Here is an 18,149-nt window from a genome sequence, read left to right on the forward strand (position 1 = left end):
TATGAGAAGACAAACAGAAAAGCAGAAGATAGGAAACATTGGAGAATGCTGGGTTTGCAGTGAAAGATCTGACCTTGGGGAGAACACTGAATGAGTGATGAATATATTATTTGTATGCTAAAGTTCAGTTAAGTTCAATAAATTGCTTGAAAGATGTAATTATAAGGCAATAACTCATTCTTTAAGATTTGACAACATAATGACCTAGCGTTACCATATGGTCATGCCCTGTAATTCCACATATTCGCATCAACAATAGAAAACAAAAGCATTGTTGTCTTCAATTACATCTATAACGAAATAAACGAAAAACTTGACGAAAAATAATTCATGCTTTTAAGGGTTAATGCAGAATTCTGCTATTGATTCAGGTGTAATAAGAGTCATTATAATTAATTCTTTGTACCTAACATATTTTGAGAAGTATAATGTTCACTGCTTTGTTTAACAAAATTTCTCAAATAAAAAATTATAACAAGAAAAAAGTCTTTACAAACGATTTTGAAAATGATGTCACCTTCGTTATTGAAAAAATAAAATGAAGTTATTTTTCGAGGAATTGAGATAATACTTCATACAATTAGAAAGCAAAAAGATCATATCAATGGCTTACAGCAAAGATATATTGTATGTTCATTTCTGGTCGAAATTGAGATATAGTGACATACTGATAGTATGAAGATAAATCTTCAATCTGCACAAGTAAGTACAGTATTGTATTGTCTTTGTTTAGTTGACTGTCCGAAGACAGGTCTGAACCTCACAAGTGACACCAAGAAGACACCACTTATGAAGCAACTAGGCCAGGAGATAACGAGTTAAGGTGGCCAGTTCCTTTCCCCCTCCATTGCATACATTGCCAACTAGCTACATATTACACTAGTCAGACTTCAGATGCATACAAACAATTGTTCTTCCCCTGACACATATCGTCAAGTGAGATGTACTGCCTGATAATAGATGTATATAGCAGCCAGAACCTCAATCAGAGGGATATTGTATTGTATTGTATAGGGCATTATTAATATAAAAATTATGTTTTTCTACATTATTTCTACAAGATGCAAGGAACAGGAAACACTCTTTCAAGGTTTCCCGAAAGTCAGAGAAATAATTGTGCTCTAAAATCTAAGCCATCAATATATAGAAACACAAATAAAATGGACAGCAAACCACATTATCGGTAACAGAGATGGTGAAAACATGTAATGTATCTCTGTGGAAATCTCGAACTTGAAATTTTACAGACTGAAAATAATTTCCATTATTTTGAATTAAAAGAATTTAATAATCAACAGCTGAAGGTGTAATATAAGATTTGACTGTGCTTTATAAATATTCTAATACAAGAAAGAGACCAGTACAAAAATTTTAAATAAGGCAACAAAACAAAATATAATTTTATCATGCAGTAAAACTAAAATATTGCCATACCTTATTCCTTTTATTGAGAATTCCTGAAATTAAGTTATTCAAATCCATCACACGATCTTCCAAATTCTTTAGTTTCTGCTGTATGCCTTCATATTTAACTAGCCCGTGCAGAAGACCTCTGATATGATTCAACAAATTTGTGCAAAACCTGTAAGAGAATGTAATGGGTATTCTTGCACAATTTATGAAAACTTTGAATTTAGTTCTACTTACATGCATATAAAAGTTTCACATTAAACCAGTTCCTCCAAACAAACATTCTCTCTTCTGACTCTTCAAAAACTGCAAAGGCAGCTGTTTCGAGAACCGGAATTAAAAATGTCCGATTACATTTTTACATTTTTATGTCCAAATGTTTCTAAATTTAAAAATAAGCACTTCATGAACTGGTGTCATTGCATTGGACCGGCATCCAACTAGCATCATGATGAATTTGGGAAGCTATATTGAGTAGCGAAATCTGGTTCCAAAAACCAGCTACAATGGCTGAGGGAGGATCATCATGCTAATCACATATTACCTTCACACCGGTTGGATGTAACTTCTCTCTGCTGAGAGGCATGTGGATGTGAGGCCAGAAATATTGGATGGTTGGCCTTGGCCTCCATGGTCTTGTCATGTCATGAAATATTATGTATTATTATACAGACATTACAAAGAGTTTCAAGATTGTTTAATTGGAACAAAATACTTACTTACTTACAAATGGCTTTTAAGGAACCCGCAGGTTCATTGCCATCCTCACATAAGCCCGTCATCAGTCTCTATCACCATATCCCACCTCCCTCAAATCCATTTTAATATTATCTTCCCATCAACATCTCGGCCTCCCCAAAGATCTTTTTCCCTCCGGTCTCCCAACTAACACTCTATATGCATTTCTGGATTCGCCCATACGTGCTACATGCCCTGCCCATCCCCAGTGGATTTAATGTTCCTAATTATGTCTGATAAAGAATACAATGCATGCAGTTCTGGTTTGTGTAACTTTCTCCATTCTCCTGTAACTTCATCCCTCTTAGCCCCAAATATTTTCCTAAGAACCTTATTCTCAAACACTCTTAATTTCTATTCCTCTCTCAAAGTGAGAGTCCAAGTTTCACAACCATACAAAACAACCAGTAATATAACTGTTTTATAAATTCTAACTTTCAGATATTTCAACAGCAAACTAGATGACAAAAGCTTCTCAACCGAATAATAATCCGCATTTCCCATATTTATTCTGCATTTAATTTCCTCCCGAGTGTCATTTATATTTGTTACTATTGCTCCAAGATATTTGAATTTTTCCATCTCTGTGAAGAATACATCTCCAATTTTCATATGTCCATTTCGTAGAATATTCTGGTCACGAGACATAATCATACACTTCGTCTTTTCGGGGTTTACTTCCAAACCTATCTCTTTACTTGATTCAAGTACAATTTCCGTGATTTCCCTATTCATTTGTGGATTTTCTCCTAACATATTCACATCATCCGCATAGATAAGATGCTGATGTAACCTGTTCAATTCCAAACCCTCTCTGTTATCCTGAACTTTCCTAATGGCATATTCTAGAGCAAAGTTAAAAAGTAAAGGTGATAGTGCATCTCCTTGCTTTAGCCCACAGTGAATTGGAAAAGCATCAGACAGAAGCTGGCCTATACATACTTTGCTGTAAGTTTCACTGAGACACATTTTAATTAATGAAACTACTTTCTTGCGAATACCAAACTCAATAAGAATGTTTAATAAAACTTCTCTCTTAACCAAGTCATATGCCTTTTTGAAATCTATGAATAACTGATGTACTGTATCCTTATACTCCCATTTTTCTCCAATATCTGTCGAATACAAAAAATTGGATCAATAGTCGATCTATTACGCCTAAAACCACACAGATGATCCCCCAATAATTTCATCTACATACAGAGTTAATCTTCTCAAAAGAATATTGGACAAAATTTTGTACGACGTCAACAAAATTGATATTCCTCGATAGTTACCACAGTTAGTCTTGCCCCCTTCTTAAAAATAGGTACAATTATGGACTTCTTCCATTGTTCCGGTACAATTTCCTGTTCCCAAATAGCAAGTACAAGTTTATAAATTTTGCGCTTCCACCCTCCTGTATTAATTCTGCTGGAATTTGATTGATACCTGGAGACTTGTACTTTTTCAGATTTTCTATCGCAATTTCAACTTCAGAAAGTGTGGGTTTGGGTATAAATGGCTCAGCAGTTTATATTTGAATTTCGTCCTGATCATTTCTATTTGGTCTATGTACATTAAGTAATTGCCCAAAATAGTTCTTCCATCTGTTCAGGATTGAATGAGAGTCTGCAAGCAAGTCAACATTCTCATCATTGATCACGTTTACCTTTGCCTGATATCCGTTCTTAAATTCCTTTATACCCTGTTATAAATCTCGAATGTTTTTATTCCTACTATTTGTTTCTACCTCATTCAGTTTTTCCTTCAAGTAATCTCTCTTTTTATTCCTAAGTGTATCACTTGCTTCCAGTCTTTCATTGAAATAATTATCTCTATTTGCCTCAACTGGATCCTGTAGAATTTCAATTTTGCGTTTCCTTCTTTCTACTACCACGCAACAATCTTCATCAAACCATGGTTTCTTTTTCTTAGTTCCATAATAATCTATGCTCTGCTCAGCTGTAATTTTGATATTATCTCTGATATTTTCCCACACACTATTAACATCTAACTCTTTCTCAACTTCGTCCGAGCCTTCTAAAGTAGCAAACCTATTTGAAATTTCGACCTGATAATGTTGCTTAGTTTCCTTGTCCTTTAATTTCAGAATATTGAATTTACTAATATTATCTTGTTGCTCTACTCGCTTGGCTACTGACAGTCTTTCTCTTAATTCTCCAATTACCAAATAGTAGTCAGAATTACAGTCTGCCCCCCTGAAAGTTCGAATGTCTACTATACTAGTATGTCTCCGTTTATCTATCAAGATGTGATCTATTTGGTTGTGTGTCAATCCATTTGGAGAAGTCCAAGTATATTTATGTATATCATTATGGGGAAATGTACTTTCGACAATTAAATTTTTTGATGTCGCAAAGTTGACTAACCTAACTCCATTGTCATTACTAGTTACGTGTAGGCTCTATTTTCTAATAGTTGCTTTAAAAATACCTTCCGTCCTACTTTAGCATTAAAATCCCCCAAACAAATTTTCATGTGATATCTAGATAACTGATCAAAAGTGTGTTCCAATTCCTCATAGAAGCTATCCTTTATATGGTTGTCTTTCTCTTCTGTAGGGGTGTGAGGATTTATAACTATGATGTCGCACCATCTACCCTTAAGTACTAAATATGATAACCTGTCACTGATAAATTCGACCTTGTTTACTGCTGATTTTATTCTTTTATGAACAAAGAATCCCGTTCCTAATTGATGATTATTGTTTTCTTCCCCTAATACAACAAGCAATCTCTTAGTTGTGATATGCCATTCCCATCTAACGTACCACGAAGTCTACTCTATATCTAGTTAGTTCTTTTGCTACTAATGTTGCCCCTCCTGTTTTATAAAGACTAGTTACGTTCCAAGTACCAAATCTCACAACCTTATTCCTTTGCTGTTGTCGTGCCAGAGAATAAGTCCCATTCCGAGCTTATTGTAAGGTTTCATAACAAGCTGTTTTTTACGGTGATGGGTTGTTAGCTCTTCGCCTAACCCCCAAGCTGGAGAACCACCCCTCATCGGCTGTCCACAACTGCTGGAACAGAATACATAATACATACTTGAAACACTGGTTAGCTGCCTTGGATTGAAGATGCAAGTTTCTTGTCTTTATTTTATGCAGGAGGCGACGAGCTTCTTTTAATGCTTGACCAACACTATAAATCCCTGTAGGACTTCCTTCTCCATAATTCTGCAGGGTGTTCACCACATCTGTAACACAGATAAGAATAAGTTTCAATTTGATCACAGGTTCCAGATGCATTTGCAAAGAATGTATTGTTCAAAGGTCTGGCTGATATGTACATCTATTATCAGGCAGTATATCTCACTTGACAATTTGTGTCAGAGGAAGAACAACTGTTTGTACACATCTTAAGTCTGATTAGTTAATATGTAGCTATTCGACGATGTATGCAATGAAGGTGGAAAGGAACTTGCCACTTTATCCCATTATCTCCTGACTTAGTTGCCTCATAAGTGGTGTCTTGTTGGATCACTTCTGAGGTTCAGACATGTCTTCAGATAGTTGAGAGTTGCATAACAGAATTGTTTCTATGTTTCAAACTAATGCTTATTTGACATCTTATAAAAAGAACAACATGACCACAACCAGCAGTGCCCCATTGAATATTCAGTGCACCCTAATTCTAAGAGAGAGAGAGAGAGAGAGAGAGAGAGAGAGACAAAAGAATAAAAAAAGAGAAGGCTGTAATTTGTGTTTCAAATACTGCGCGCACTACAGTTTTTCTTCACTAAATTCCAGAAAAAATATGTGCAGAAGAATATTCGCATATATATGGAGCATAGATAGTCTTAGCTGCATTAAAATATTTCATAAATCAACATTCAACGACACAAGGTCAACAATGGACAGTATCATATTCATGGTTAAGTGCAACTGTGCAAGAGTGGCTTTTTCAAGACTTCCTCAAGGATCCAATTACAGATATAATTGAATCTAATAAACCTACTCCTTATGCCATTTTAAATTGGAAAACAATTAAATATTTAAGCTCATTAAAGACAGAATGTAGGCTTTCACAGCTGGTGTTGATAGGATGGGTATTTTCTGGGCTAGAGGGTGTTATAACCAAACATTTCGTCCACTACTCCGGTGGTCATCTACCAGTCTCAATGCCAGTTCCTGATACACACAGCAGATCTCTCCGCACACGTGTACCACGCCACTGAAGATGTCCACCGGAGTAGTGGACGAAACATTTGATTATAACATCAACAGACCAAGGCCCCTTAGCCCGGAAAATACCCATCCTATTATTAAAGACATTTTAAGGAAAAGGGCAATGACTATGTTCAATTAAATACTGTAACCACTACTCAGCTTACGAAAATCCCATACTCAATTTAGTTTGCATTTTTATCTTTTTAGTACCATATTTACTTGGCTATAGAATCCCGTCGCCTATAGTATAGTACTACCCACCCCCTCTCCTTACTTTTTGAAAATTAAAATATAATATTTCATAAATATGTTTTAATTAAATACCTATATTATGTGGCATAAAATTACTAAAATACGTATTTTTTATTTCCTCCAAAATCAAATGATTTTATGAAGCTCGGACTGATAAGACCCTCCCCAAATTTTAAAAGTAAAAGCAAAGAAAGAAGAAGGATCTTATAGCAGAATAAATATAGTAAATGCTAATGACGTAACAATAGTTTCATCTTAGAAAGAAAACTCAATACCGGTATACCATTTTACACGTCGTTTGTGTCTGGTTCAAAGTTTGAGTTCTTTCATTATAGACTGATCTGTAAGTGATGATTATTGAATGCTAAGTTTAATACTGGCAAAGGTATTTTAATTCATGGTGACAGTCAGGGATCAGATTTATTGACCTATTTTCCAGAGAGTTGGAAACATGCTTCCAATGGGATAATTCCAAAACCAGAAAACATAAAAATAATCTTAATAATTATCGCTCAATTAGTCTTCTTCCCATTTATTTCAAGATCATTCAACGCCTTCTACTTCCTTGACTTTTAGATTCAATAGACCCCATTATTCACAATGCTCGACTTGGATTTAGATCTTCACATTTTTGCTCACAGCAGCTACTCGAATAGTGGACACCATATTGGACACCTCTGAAGAAAAATCTGTTTGTTTTGGTAGATTTTGGATATGGAAAAAACTTCGATAAAGTGTGACATGAGGGATTCTTCTTTAAGCTATAGACATATTATTTAGAATATAGGCTAATAACCCTACCTCTGTAACAGCACATTTTCAGTGAAGTATGAAAATGCAGTATCCCAGATCAAAAGTATTCAAGCAGGTGTACTAGAGGGTAGTGTATTTGGGTCCTACTTTATTTGATTTACGTGTTGATTTCCCTAGAAATGCCAATTTATCAACAGATCAGTTTTTAAATGATATTGCTGTTTTGTGCAAAGGATCATGTGAAACAGCAACAAATAAATTGTAAACAGTTTTTTTTTTATATTTAATGGACGCATGGTGTAACAAATGGAAAGTTAAAATGAACCTTACTTACCTACTAACTGGCTTTTAAGGAACCCGGAGGTTCATTGCTGCCCTCACATAAGACCACCATTGGTCCCTATCCTGAGCAAGATCAATCCAGTCTCTACCATCATATCCCACCTCCCTCAAATGTTAAAATGAACCTTAATAAATAAAATGTTATCCAGTTCATGTGTAAAAGGAAAACTGAAACTCAATTGTTCACTCTACAGCGTGAAGAAGTATCACATGCTGAGTGAGTGCGGTATGCATAATTGTATATTCTTAGACAAATAAAATGACCGGACTCTTGAAGCGTAAATTTGTCTAAGTTCCGTTCGGCTGTGCGCTTGATACATAAGACTAAAATCAGAGTAGTAAGGACGAAACCAGCGAGATCCAAGAACATACTCTTATATCGGCAAACAATGGTTTGAACAGTGTAAGTGTCATAGAAAACTCTTGCCTTCACACGTAAAAAACCCAGGCCTTTGTATAAGTACATATATTTGTTTCGTTTTATTTTTTCTCTAGCTGGAAACGAATGATATATTTTTTAACATGCACAGGAATTTGCATTAGTTGAAAAATTAAACAAAAACGTTCAGTAATATCGGAGACTTCTTCCTAATTACCCTTGAATTAAAATAGATGCTCAGTTCTAGGATCTTCTTCCTTCTCCATATGGAGTACTGTTCAGTTACTACCTAATTACCCTTGAATTAAAATAGATGCTCAGTTCTTGGATCTTCTTCCTTCTCCATATGGAGTATTGTTCAGTTACTAAAAATTGGTCGTGGTCGTGGTGTCGTGGTCGTGGCAGTGGCCATGGCGGTGGCAGTAGTGGTGGTGGTAGTGGTAGTAGTAGCAGCAGCAGCAATAATAATAATAATAATAATAATAATAATAATAATAATAATAATAATAATAATAATAATAATAATAATAATAATAGTAATAGTAATAGTAATAGTAATAATAATAATAGTAATAGTAATAATAATAATAATAATAATAATAATAATAGTAATAATAATAATAATAATAATAATAATAATAATAATAAGCGTCTAATAATATTGCAACGAGAATAATAACAATAATAATACTCATAGTATTACAAACATGAAAATAATAATAATCATCATCATCATCATCATCATCATCATCATCATAATGTTAATAGTATTGCAAAAACGAGATGAATAATGTTAAAGACAAAACCAGTGCGTTCCAGATATAGGCTACACTCGTAAATAGTGCCGTTACATATCTGCTTTGGGTAGCTCCATGGTATACTATATAACGTCTTTGGTGGTAACAGCCTTGCTTCTTGTGTAGGCGATTCAAGGTCGTGTCAGTGCGTTCCAGATATATGCTACACTCGTAAATAGTGCCGTTACATATCTGCTTTGGGTAGCTCCATGATATACTATATAACGTCTTTGGTGGTAACAGCCTTGCTTCTTGTGTAGGCGATTCAAAGTCGTGCACCCTGTAAGGACGTCAGATGTTTATTTCTATATTGATGTGTAATTTATTTAGAGACATCTGGAACTTCTGAAAACAAACATCTGCGCACATGTAACTGCGCATATTAAACGTGAAACAACCATTCTCTCTTGTCATTATCAGGGGTAACATGGCTGACAGAAGACATAGGCCAGATACATGTAGGCAAGCTCTTTTTTCTCTTGTGAGGGAGGCCTGATTTTCCGCTACTGAGGCGACTAGGAATGCACGATTCCATAGCTAGAAGATGGGTGAGATTATCCAAAGAAGGAATTGAACATCGTCAGGCAGGTTCTGGTAGAAGAAGTGTTTCAACTTGTGCACAGGACGCTGCTTTAGTTGCAGAAGTAGAAGCAAACTTGCATCAATCTGCTTCTTCAATTAAAGTAAATGCCTGTTTCCCTGGATCTTCTCATACTGTCATAAGGCGTCTGCGGGATGTAGGACGTTATCCAAGAGTGGCAGCAATGAAAGGTGCATCACTGATGATCACAGATTATTCCACCTTGCATTTGCAGAGGAAAATGTTAATTTCGATTGGAATTATAGGAGCAAATAATCTACCATTCACGGGGATCCCGATACGATCCTACGTATGTGACAACTCACTTTCGCAGTGGCCGTGTATCTATTTCATGTTGGGGCTGGATGTCCAATGACAGTTTAGGTGTTCTATGGCGGCTCAATGGAAATCTTAATGCCCAACAATACAAGGTCTTATTGGAAAATGGTATGCTTCCCTCTGTACGGATGATATATCCTGATGATGATGATATCATATTTCAACAGGATAATCATTGTGTTCACAGATGTGTCGAGATCATGAGATGGTTTTCAGAGAGGCCATATATCAGACTGATTGAATGGCCTCCCTCTTCACCAGATCTGAATGTCCTAGAAAATGTATGGTCAGAGGTGAAGAAAACTGTGAACGTGATGATAAATAAAATGCCATGTCGGCCGACCACAAAAGATGTACTCTAGAATATTATAGAGCACGCTTGGGATCGTGTATCTTCACGTCGACAGTACCTGATACACCTGATTGCATCCATATCCCGTAGGAAAATAAAACTATTATTATTATTATTATTATTATTATTATTATTATTATTATTATTATTATTAGGATTTCTAGATGCGGAGGGATTACATACCCAGTATTGAACTTGTTGTCTTTTGATTTTTGTTTATTGGTCTCTGAGATGTATTTCTTTATTTTGTTTAATACAAAAAAAAAAAGAATTATGTTTGTTTATTCCTATCCGAGAAGGATTTCTTTTACTTAAGGTTTATTTTTGTTTATTTCTATCCGAGAAGATTTCGTTTAGTCTCTTTAAATATAAGATACAAGGGAAGGGATTGCTATTATGTATCTAACTTGCCCTTAGTAAATATTTAACTTTCTGTTAAATATTTCACAATACTGGTTATTATCAGTATACACGAAATAAAAAATGAGAATGAAAAAGCAAAGTATAGACTGAGATTCGAACTCGAAACCTTTCGACTACAAGACCACAATGCTACCGACTATGCTATGCGAGAAAGACGATGACTCTTCTCTTTAAGAAGCATGTTATATAATCATCATATAGTGGTGGCAGTGGAGTGTTGGAAACATTTACGACAGAATAAATTCGTCTGCATGTGTATCATGCTCTGACGAATGCACCCGAAGTCTTCCGAATCGGACATAGAATCTGGAGCCCGGTCATTTTTTTTCTAAGACTGTATTTAGACAGAAAATTGACTTGGAATGCATATTATAAGCAACCTAGTGAAAAGACTCCGACGTAAACTACATTAATTTAAACATCTCTTTAAAGAATTCATAAACTTCAAAAGACTAACATATTTCTCATTGATCAGACCTACAGTATATGAATGTGTAGATGTGACATATAATTCTCAGATCAGAAGAATTCAGACGATATAGAATTTGGTTCTTAGACTCATTGCGGATGTACCCTGGTACATCTGCAATGACAATCTACACAAGGACTTAAATATGTCTACTGTTGAATCCACCATGCGCAACTCCTACATACAACATAATCACTCACTGGTTAACCATTAAAATGACCTGCTTAATAACATTCTTGAACAAATTTCACTGCCTTGCAAATTACGAAGATTAAAAAAAAAAATACATTCAGATTTCATTATGTAAAGTTTAATAGCACATTTTTCTTACCATTGCCATGGGACAGTCATAGGATCGCAACTTATATAATTGTTTCTTGTGCATTTTATAGCATAGTGTTGATAACTTTAGCACAATTGTATTATACAACATTATATAATAAAGTTTTCTTTAGTAAGAAAAAATTAGGAGGAAAAAACAGGAATAATCTTATCATCATTGTGATTACTTGCATCCGTCACCATTCCAAAGAAGTTAGCATTGTTTTTCATAATATTTAGTACCGGTACATTCTTTACTGAATGTGGAGAAATAGATTTTTTTTTTTTTTTTTTTTTTTTTTTCTCTCTAGATAATACAGTTTCTGTTCTTGCATTTGAAAACAATGAATCTCTGAATTTGGGAAAGCCATATGAAAGAGTGTTTGTATATTAGAGGTCTGATGATGTTTTATGACTTGATATGCTACTGTTAATTCAGCTTCTTGCACTTTATCTTAAACAGAATTCTTCTTTAAGAAATAATCTCCTACAGGTTATAATGACGAAAGAAGTTGCAGTTTATATTTATTGATATTAATATGCTGGATTATAGTCAGATCTCCCATCATGAGCTACTGGTATGCTAAATTCACAGCTACATAATTTGTACTGAGTGTCAAATTCTGCTTTTCTCCTTCCTATGAAGTCCAATTCTTTACAGTACTCTCTGCTAAACGTACACTTCGTTTTTGGCATAGCCAAACAAACAATTTACAATTGTAAATGAGCTCAGCATTTAATGATTCTATAGAGTCTATCACATTACACCAGCATATCTTCTAACGTGCGATATGTTCTGACTAGTACTACTGTAGATAAATAACACAGAAAGACCTTCGAAAACTGTTGAAATTCATAAGCGAATGTCAGTCATCAGCGAGTTTTGGCCGAGTATGGACATGTGCTGAAGACGCAGGGACTGAACAGCATAGAGAGGCATTGACCTATGAGTGAGTGGTAAAAGAGAAGTTACAATATAAAATGGATAAAGTGCTACAACGAGAAGTGATAAAGAAGGGGAGAAGTGAAGTTAGGAATGGAAGATTACTAAGGCAGAATAGTATAGAAAACTCGAAGAAACAAGTGGCTATAACATCAGAAAGCTGGAAGTGTAAAATGGAAGACATCAATGCGAAGATTTAATATCTGATACGGGATAATGAGCAAATGAAAGAGAAAATCAAATACTATGAAGATAAGCAAAGAAAGAAGAATTTAATATTCTTTGGGGTGGAAGAAGAGGGTCATGAATATGAAATATAAGACTGTATGTAATGTGTGCGATGATTTTTGGTATCGATGTGAGAGTGGGACATATTGAACAGACTTACAGAATTGGGAAAGAAAAATTCAGACCTATGTTAATAACATTCGTAAGCATGAGAACAAGAGAAATTAACTTAAGGAATTTAAAAAAATTAAGGAAGACGAAAATAAGGGTTGAAAAAGACGTAAACTATGAAACAAGAAACAGACGCCAATCACTGATACCATTCATAAAAGCAGCTAGGAATAGGGGACATTTTGCTAATATATGGTACATGAAGACAAACTGAAAGACAACACGAGGTACTATGATCTGGAGTTTTGTGAGAAGAACGTAAATCATCTGGAATTTGGATTAAAAAACGTGGCAGAGAAACATCATAGGCAGACTGACAAACACGTGCAGAGGGAATCGAAAGCAGAAGAGGAGAATGAAATCAAGTGAACAGAGCAACCGACTTCAAAAGACAACATTGAAGTTAATGTAGACTATGTAGTGGATCAGGAGATGTGCAACGTACAAACTAAAGAGAATAAAAATTTCGCAAAACACAATAGGGAAAGTCAAGAAATGTTGGAAAAGCAAGGGTTCAGTTTAATACCGAGTTAAAGAACGAAACTGTTACAATCCAAACGTGACATGAAACATGGAACGAAAAATGATGAATCAGGAGTCAGAACAAGAAGGCAACACACGCAGAAAGAAGACATCGAACCAGGGAGCAAAAAATGGAACACCAAGCAAAATTTTACTAAGCTAGCAGACAATGAGAAGCACACTTCAAAGAAGATTGGCATAAAGGATACAGTGGCAAAGAAGTATACGAATGATAAGAGAAAGGTTTAATTTGTGTAATGATGAATGAGTCTAGTGAAGAAGGGGGAGCTACTGATGGATATGGATCAAGTTAGGGGATAATAGAAGAAAGAAGAAGGAAAGAGAGGGAGAGGAATCCAGGGTTGGAAATTATAGGAGAATCATCTAAGGTGAATATGGAGAGTATAAGGAAAGGAGTCTTTGCGAGTGCAAGTTCGAGTGTAAGTTACGAAAGCAAGCACGACGAAGAGAAGAAAGAAGTCGAGAAGTCGAGAATATAACAGACGAGAGCGCAACTGTGGAAGATATTGATAGGGTACTAAAGATGTGCGAAAAACTAGAGGAAGCTTGTATAAAAGTTGTTGTTTTCTAATGCCAGGCATTTGACAAAGTCATTTGATCTCTTGCACTCCAATATTTTTCAAAGATATTATCATGACCAGTCACTGAAGCACAGATTTTGAGGTGTTCCGAATCCATTTCTTGGTCAGAGTTGCACAACGGGCAGTTAGGGGATTGATATATTCCAATTATATCCAGGTGTTTGGCCAAACAATCATGGCCTGTTGCCAATCTAAATCCAGCTACAGACGATTTGTGTGGTAAATCGGGAATTAACTGTGGATTTTGATGCAGAGAGTTCCATTTTTTCCCTTGGGATTGTGTTATCAAATTTTGTTTGTTAAAGTCCAAGTATGTGGATTTAATAAATCTTTTCACAGAGGAATACGTAGATTCAGTAACAGGTCTGTAAGTAGCAGTGCTGCCCTTCTTTGCTAAAGCATCCACATTCTCGTTTCCCAGGATTCCACAATGGGATGGTATCCATTGGAATACAATTTTTTATTGAGTGATATTAATTGAGAGAGCATTTTAGTTACAGTATTTCTGCTGTTTGAGATGAAGGTGTGTGTTTAGAGACTATTGATAGAATAGCTGCTTTGGAGTCTGACAATATAACTGCATTTTTAAATTTATTGATGTGGCATAGAAGATTCCTGAGACTTTCACTTATTGCAACGATTTGATCATCAAAACTTGTTGTTCCATATCCAAGAGATCTATAAAGTGAGAAGAGACAGCACGTAACACCTGCACTGGCACCTTGTTCTCTGGAGATCAAGGATCCGTCGGTGTATAAATGAAGCCAGTTTTGTGGAGGGTACCTAATATTAATTGTCTCTAAAGACAATTGTTTCAATATTTCAGTGTTTACTTCTGATTTCAGTATTTCTTCTGTTAAATTTAGATTATATTCTATATTTAATAGAGTTAAAGGGTTTGCTTCAATTTGTAAATTTTCTTTTAAATTCGGGATATTGATTTTCTGTTTTAATTCTTAAACAATGGATATGAAACTATTTTGAGTTTCAATCTACATAGAGGACTGTATGAATGCCAGTTGTTCCCTGGTAATCTGATAAGTTTTTCATATTGAATCAGTGCTTTTTCTTCTATTGTCATTTTGATGCTGTTAATATTAGTGAGGAATCTCATAGAATCTATTGGAGTTGTTTTGATTCCACTAGTAATGAGTCTGAGAGCTTGGTTTTGAACATATTCTATTTCGTTTATGAAAGGTGAAGTAATTAAAATTTCTCCGCAGTATGTCAGCACTGGCTGTGGCTGTATAAACATTTTGTATATAGTGTTCAAAGTATTCCTAGAGCATCCTCATTTCTTTCCTGCTAGTCTTTTCAGAAGGGAGAATCTTTTACGAGCTTTTTCAGAAATGTATTTCAAATGGTTGCTCCATGTTAACTTACTATCGAAAATAACTCCAAGATATTTGGATTCATAAGTCGAAGGAAGGTGTTGGCCATTGTATTGGATATTGAATTCTCTTTCTTTTTTACCAAGTGAAAATATTTGGTAGTTACTTTTGCTTAAATTGAGTGTCATCAAATTTGATGTATTCCATTCATGTAGTTGATTTAGAGCTTTAAGAGCAGAATTCTGAATTTTGTCTCTATGTCTGTAAGATCATCTATATCATCTGCAAATAGTGCTGTTTTCATGTTTGATTCCTCTAATAGGGAGGGTAAGTCATTTATATAAATATTGAATAAAGTTGTGCTGAGGACAGCACTCAGAGGTAGACCTCGATATGTTTGTCTGTAACTAGAAAGTGAGTTATTGAATTTAGTGGCAATGAAACTTTGACTAAGGAATTCTGATATCCATCTGAACTTATTGCTGGAGATATCTAATTTCTGGAGTTTTAGTAATAATTTATTTCTCCAAACAGAGTCATATGCTAACTAAAAGTCAATAAATATTCCCCAGGTATCTTCTTTCTTGTTAAAACTGTCTTTTATTTGAAATAACTACTGAAGCTTTCCTGGCGACGTGATAATTCAAAATTTTCTCGGGCTTCCAGCCAGGTCATAAGTTGGTGATCCACCGACGTTTCGAGGTTGTTCATCTTCCTCATCTTCAGGGTTAAATGATATCTAAGGGTACCCAGCTCCTTAATTTATAGTGCCAGAGGGAGGAGTCAGCCGAGGAGCTGTGCGCCGATTGGCTCTTATTAGTGCGGACCGCGGCATGAACGCGGCCGACGTGTCATCTTGCTTTGTGCTGTTCGGCTGATTGACCTTGGGTCTCACGATGGGCTCGGCGGACGAGTTCTCATGTGTCCTTCGCTGATGACGGCCTGTCATCCGGGCAGTGAGAAATTTAATAGCCAGTGCCCATGCCGTGCTTAGTTGGAGACCCAAGTCCCGATTCAGGTTACCGCGTTCCGCCGCTATGGCCAGGGTTTCCTTTACTCTTTTATCCCAATAGCCCGAACACTTCACCATGACCTCAGTGTTATTGAAATTAGCCCTATGGCTTTTTTCAATACAATGTTCGGCCAATTCGGATTTTTTGGGCTGCATTAATCTGATGCTTCTTTGATGTTCGGAAAGACGCATAGTTATTGTGTGTCCAGTCTGTCCAATGTAAGCCGCATCACATTCACAAGGAATGCGGTAGATCCCTGGTACCCTGAGGCCTAGATCGTCTTTTACTGATCGGAGGTTTGTGGATTGTTTTTATTCCATGTTTGTAGAGCAGTCTGCTTATCTTTCCCGACAACTTCCCTGTGAATGGTAGACAGGCTGTGGCTGGTTTTTCCGCTTCTAGTGAGTCCGTGATGGGCTGCTACTGCTGCTGCTTCTTGTCTTGCTCTATTCAAAGAGGCCGTGATGTCTTTAGCTACATATCCATTCCGCTGGAGGGTGAGTTTCAAGTGTTGAAATTCAGTGTCTAATTGCTCCGGGTCCGATATAGAGACTGCTCTTTGGGCCAGTGTGTTTAGTATGCTCATCCGTGGTTTTTGCTATCATGCTTAACAGTGCTATTGGTCGATAACTATTAACATCATGAGCAGGTTTCCCTTTTTTGTGAATTGGTACAATGATTGCTTTTTTCCATGCTGCAGGAATTGAGGTGTTCCATGATAAATTAAAAATGGATAAAAGTACAGACTTGGCTTTTTCCCCCAGATGTTTAAAAAATTCGGAATGAATGTTGTCAGGGCCAGGAGATTTCTTGGTTTTTAAAATTTGTATAGCTATAGTTAATTCTTTGGAAGTAAAATTTTGATGAAATGTTTCAGGTTTTGTACTAGTAATATTGTTTTTATTATTTTTATGTAATTCTCTTTTGATAAATTTGTCAATTTTTTTTATATTGGGATGTAATCTGTGAGAGTTTGAGTAGTGCTTATTAAATGCATTTGCTATATCTCTGCTATCTGTTAATGTTTTGTTATTATGAATAATAGGTTGGCTAGTATTTTCCTGTGTATTGGAAATATTCTTCAGAAATTTATATGTTTCAGCACTATCGGTTCTGTAATTAATATTTTCAATAAATTTATTAAAACTGTTCTTTTTTGCTGTTCTAATTGCTTTTTTAAGAATGGCTGTCTTCTTCCTCCAATCTTGAGTATCTTCTGGTGTTTTGCTATGTTCTGCTTTGGTTCTTGCTTTATTTGCCTCGTGGAATGTGCTTTTTGCAATTTTAAGAATAGATTCACAGAAATATTTGTTCAATCTATCTGAGTTTGTATTGTCCATTAGTGGTGTGTTGAGCTTGAGGTGTTCGTCGTGTTCTGTTGTAAATAGTTTCCAATTCGCTTTCTTAAAGTTCCAGGTTGTTTTCTTATTGTAGGGTTCTTTTCTTCGGTTTTGGTGGAGATGGATAGAAGCAATGATGACTCTATGGCCAGATCCAGGGTCTTCAATTATTTTTTTCTTGGTTTCGTGATGGATATCTGATGTTACTAATAATAAGTCTGGATTTGTACCAGAACCAGAATAATGTATGAAAGTAGAGGGATCTTCTTTTCTGTAGACAAGTTCTGCGGTTGTAGTATTTAGGAGGTCCATGATCATGCTTGTATAAAAGTTCAGCGAGTTTTGTGATACCTAAAGAAACAAGGAAGTGCAAACAAAAACGTGTGAAGTGTAATAAGTGAACTAGAGGAGAAATCTGACTTAGTCTAAGGCATTAGATGCGGTCAAAAATGTGAGGATTAGATCAATTAGTGTAACTGTGAATAATATAGCGGAATAAGTAGTGAAGTGTTAATGAGAAGATGAATAAAACAGTGAGAAGAAAAGCAATAATGGTAGTGCGGTTAATAAGAGTTGGGGATAGTAAGTAAATAATATTTAGGGTTGTATGTAATTGAGAGAGAAAGAATATGGGAAGTGAGGAGGTAGAAAGTAATTGCAAGTAGTGAGA

General features: G+C 35.6%; 1 protein-coding gene across 7 annotated transcripts in view; it reads right to left on the reverse strand.

Annotated features, from left to right (window-relative positions):
- The window catches only part of wb (wing blister), a 1,096,738-nt gene that overhangs the window by 224,486 nt on the left and 854,103 nt on the right, over positions 1-18,149 (reverse strand). For all 7 annotated transcript variants that reach the window (XR_011333780.1, XM_069834429.1, XM_069834431.1 and 4 more), the window contains 2 exons: positions 5,199-5,349; positions 1,435-1,582 (listed from right to left, as the gene is read on the reverse strand). Coding sequence is in view for 6 of the 7 variants with exons in the window: in XM_069834429.1 (XP_069690530.1) it covers positions 1,435-1,582; positions 5,199-5,349 (299 nt within the window). In the remaining variant the exon portion in view is untranslated. The remainder of the gene's footprint in view (positions 1-1,434; positions 1,583-5,198; positions 5,350-18,149) is intronic.

This window comes from Periplaneta americana, chromosome 9, assembly GCF_040183065.1.
Source record: "Periplaneta americana isolate PAMFEO1 chromosome 9, P.americana_PAMFEO1_priV1, whole genome shotgun sequence".
Taxonomy (NCBI): domain Eukaryota; kingdom Metazoa; phylum Arthropoda; class Insecta; order Blattodea; family Blattidae; genus Periplaneta; species Periplaneta americana.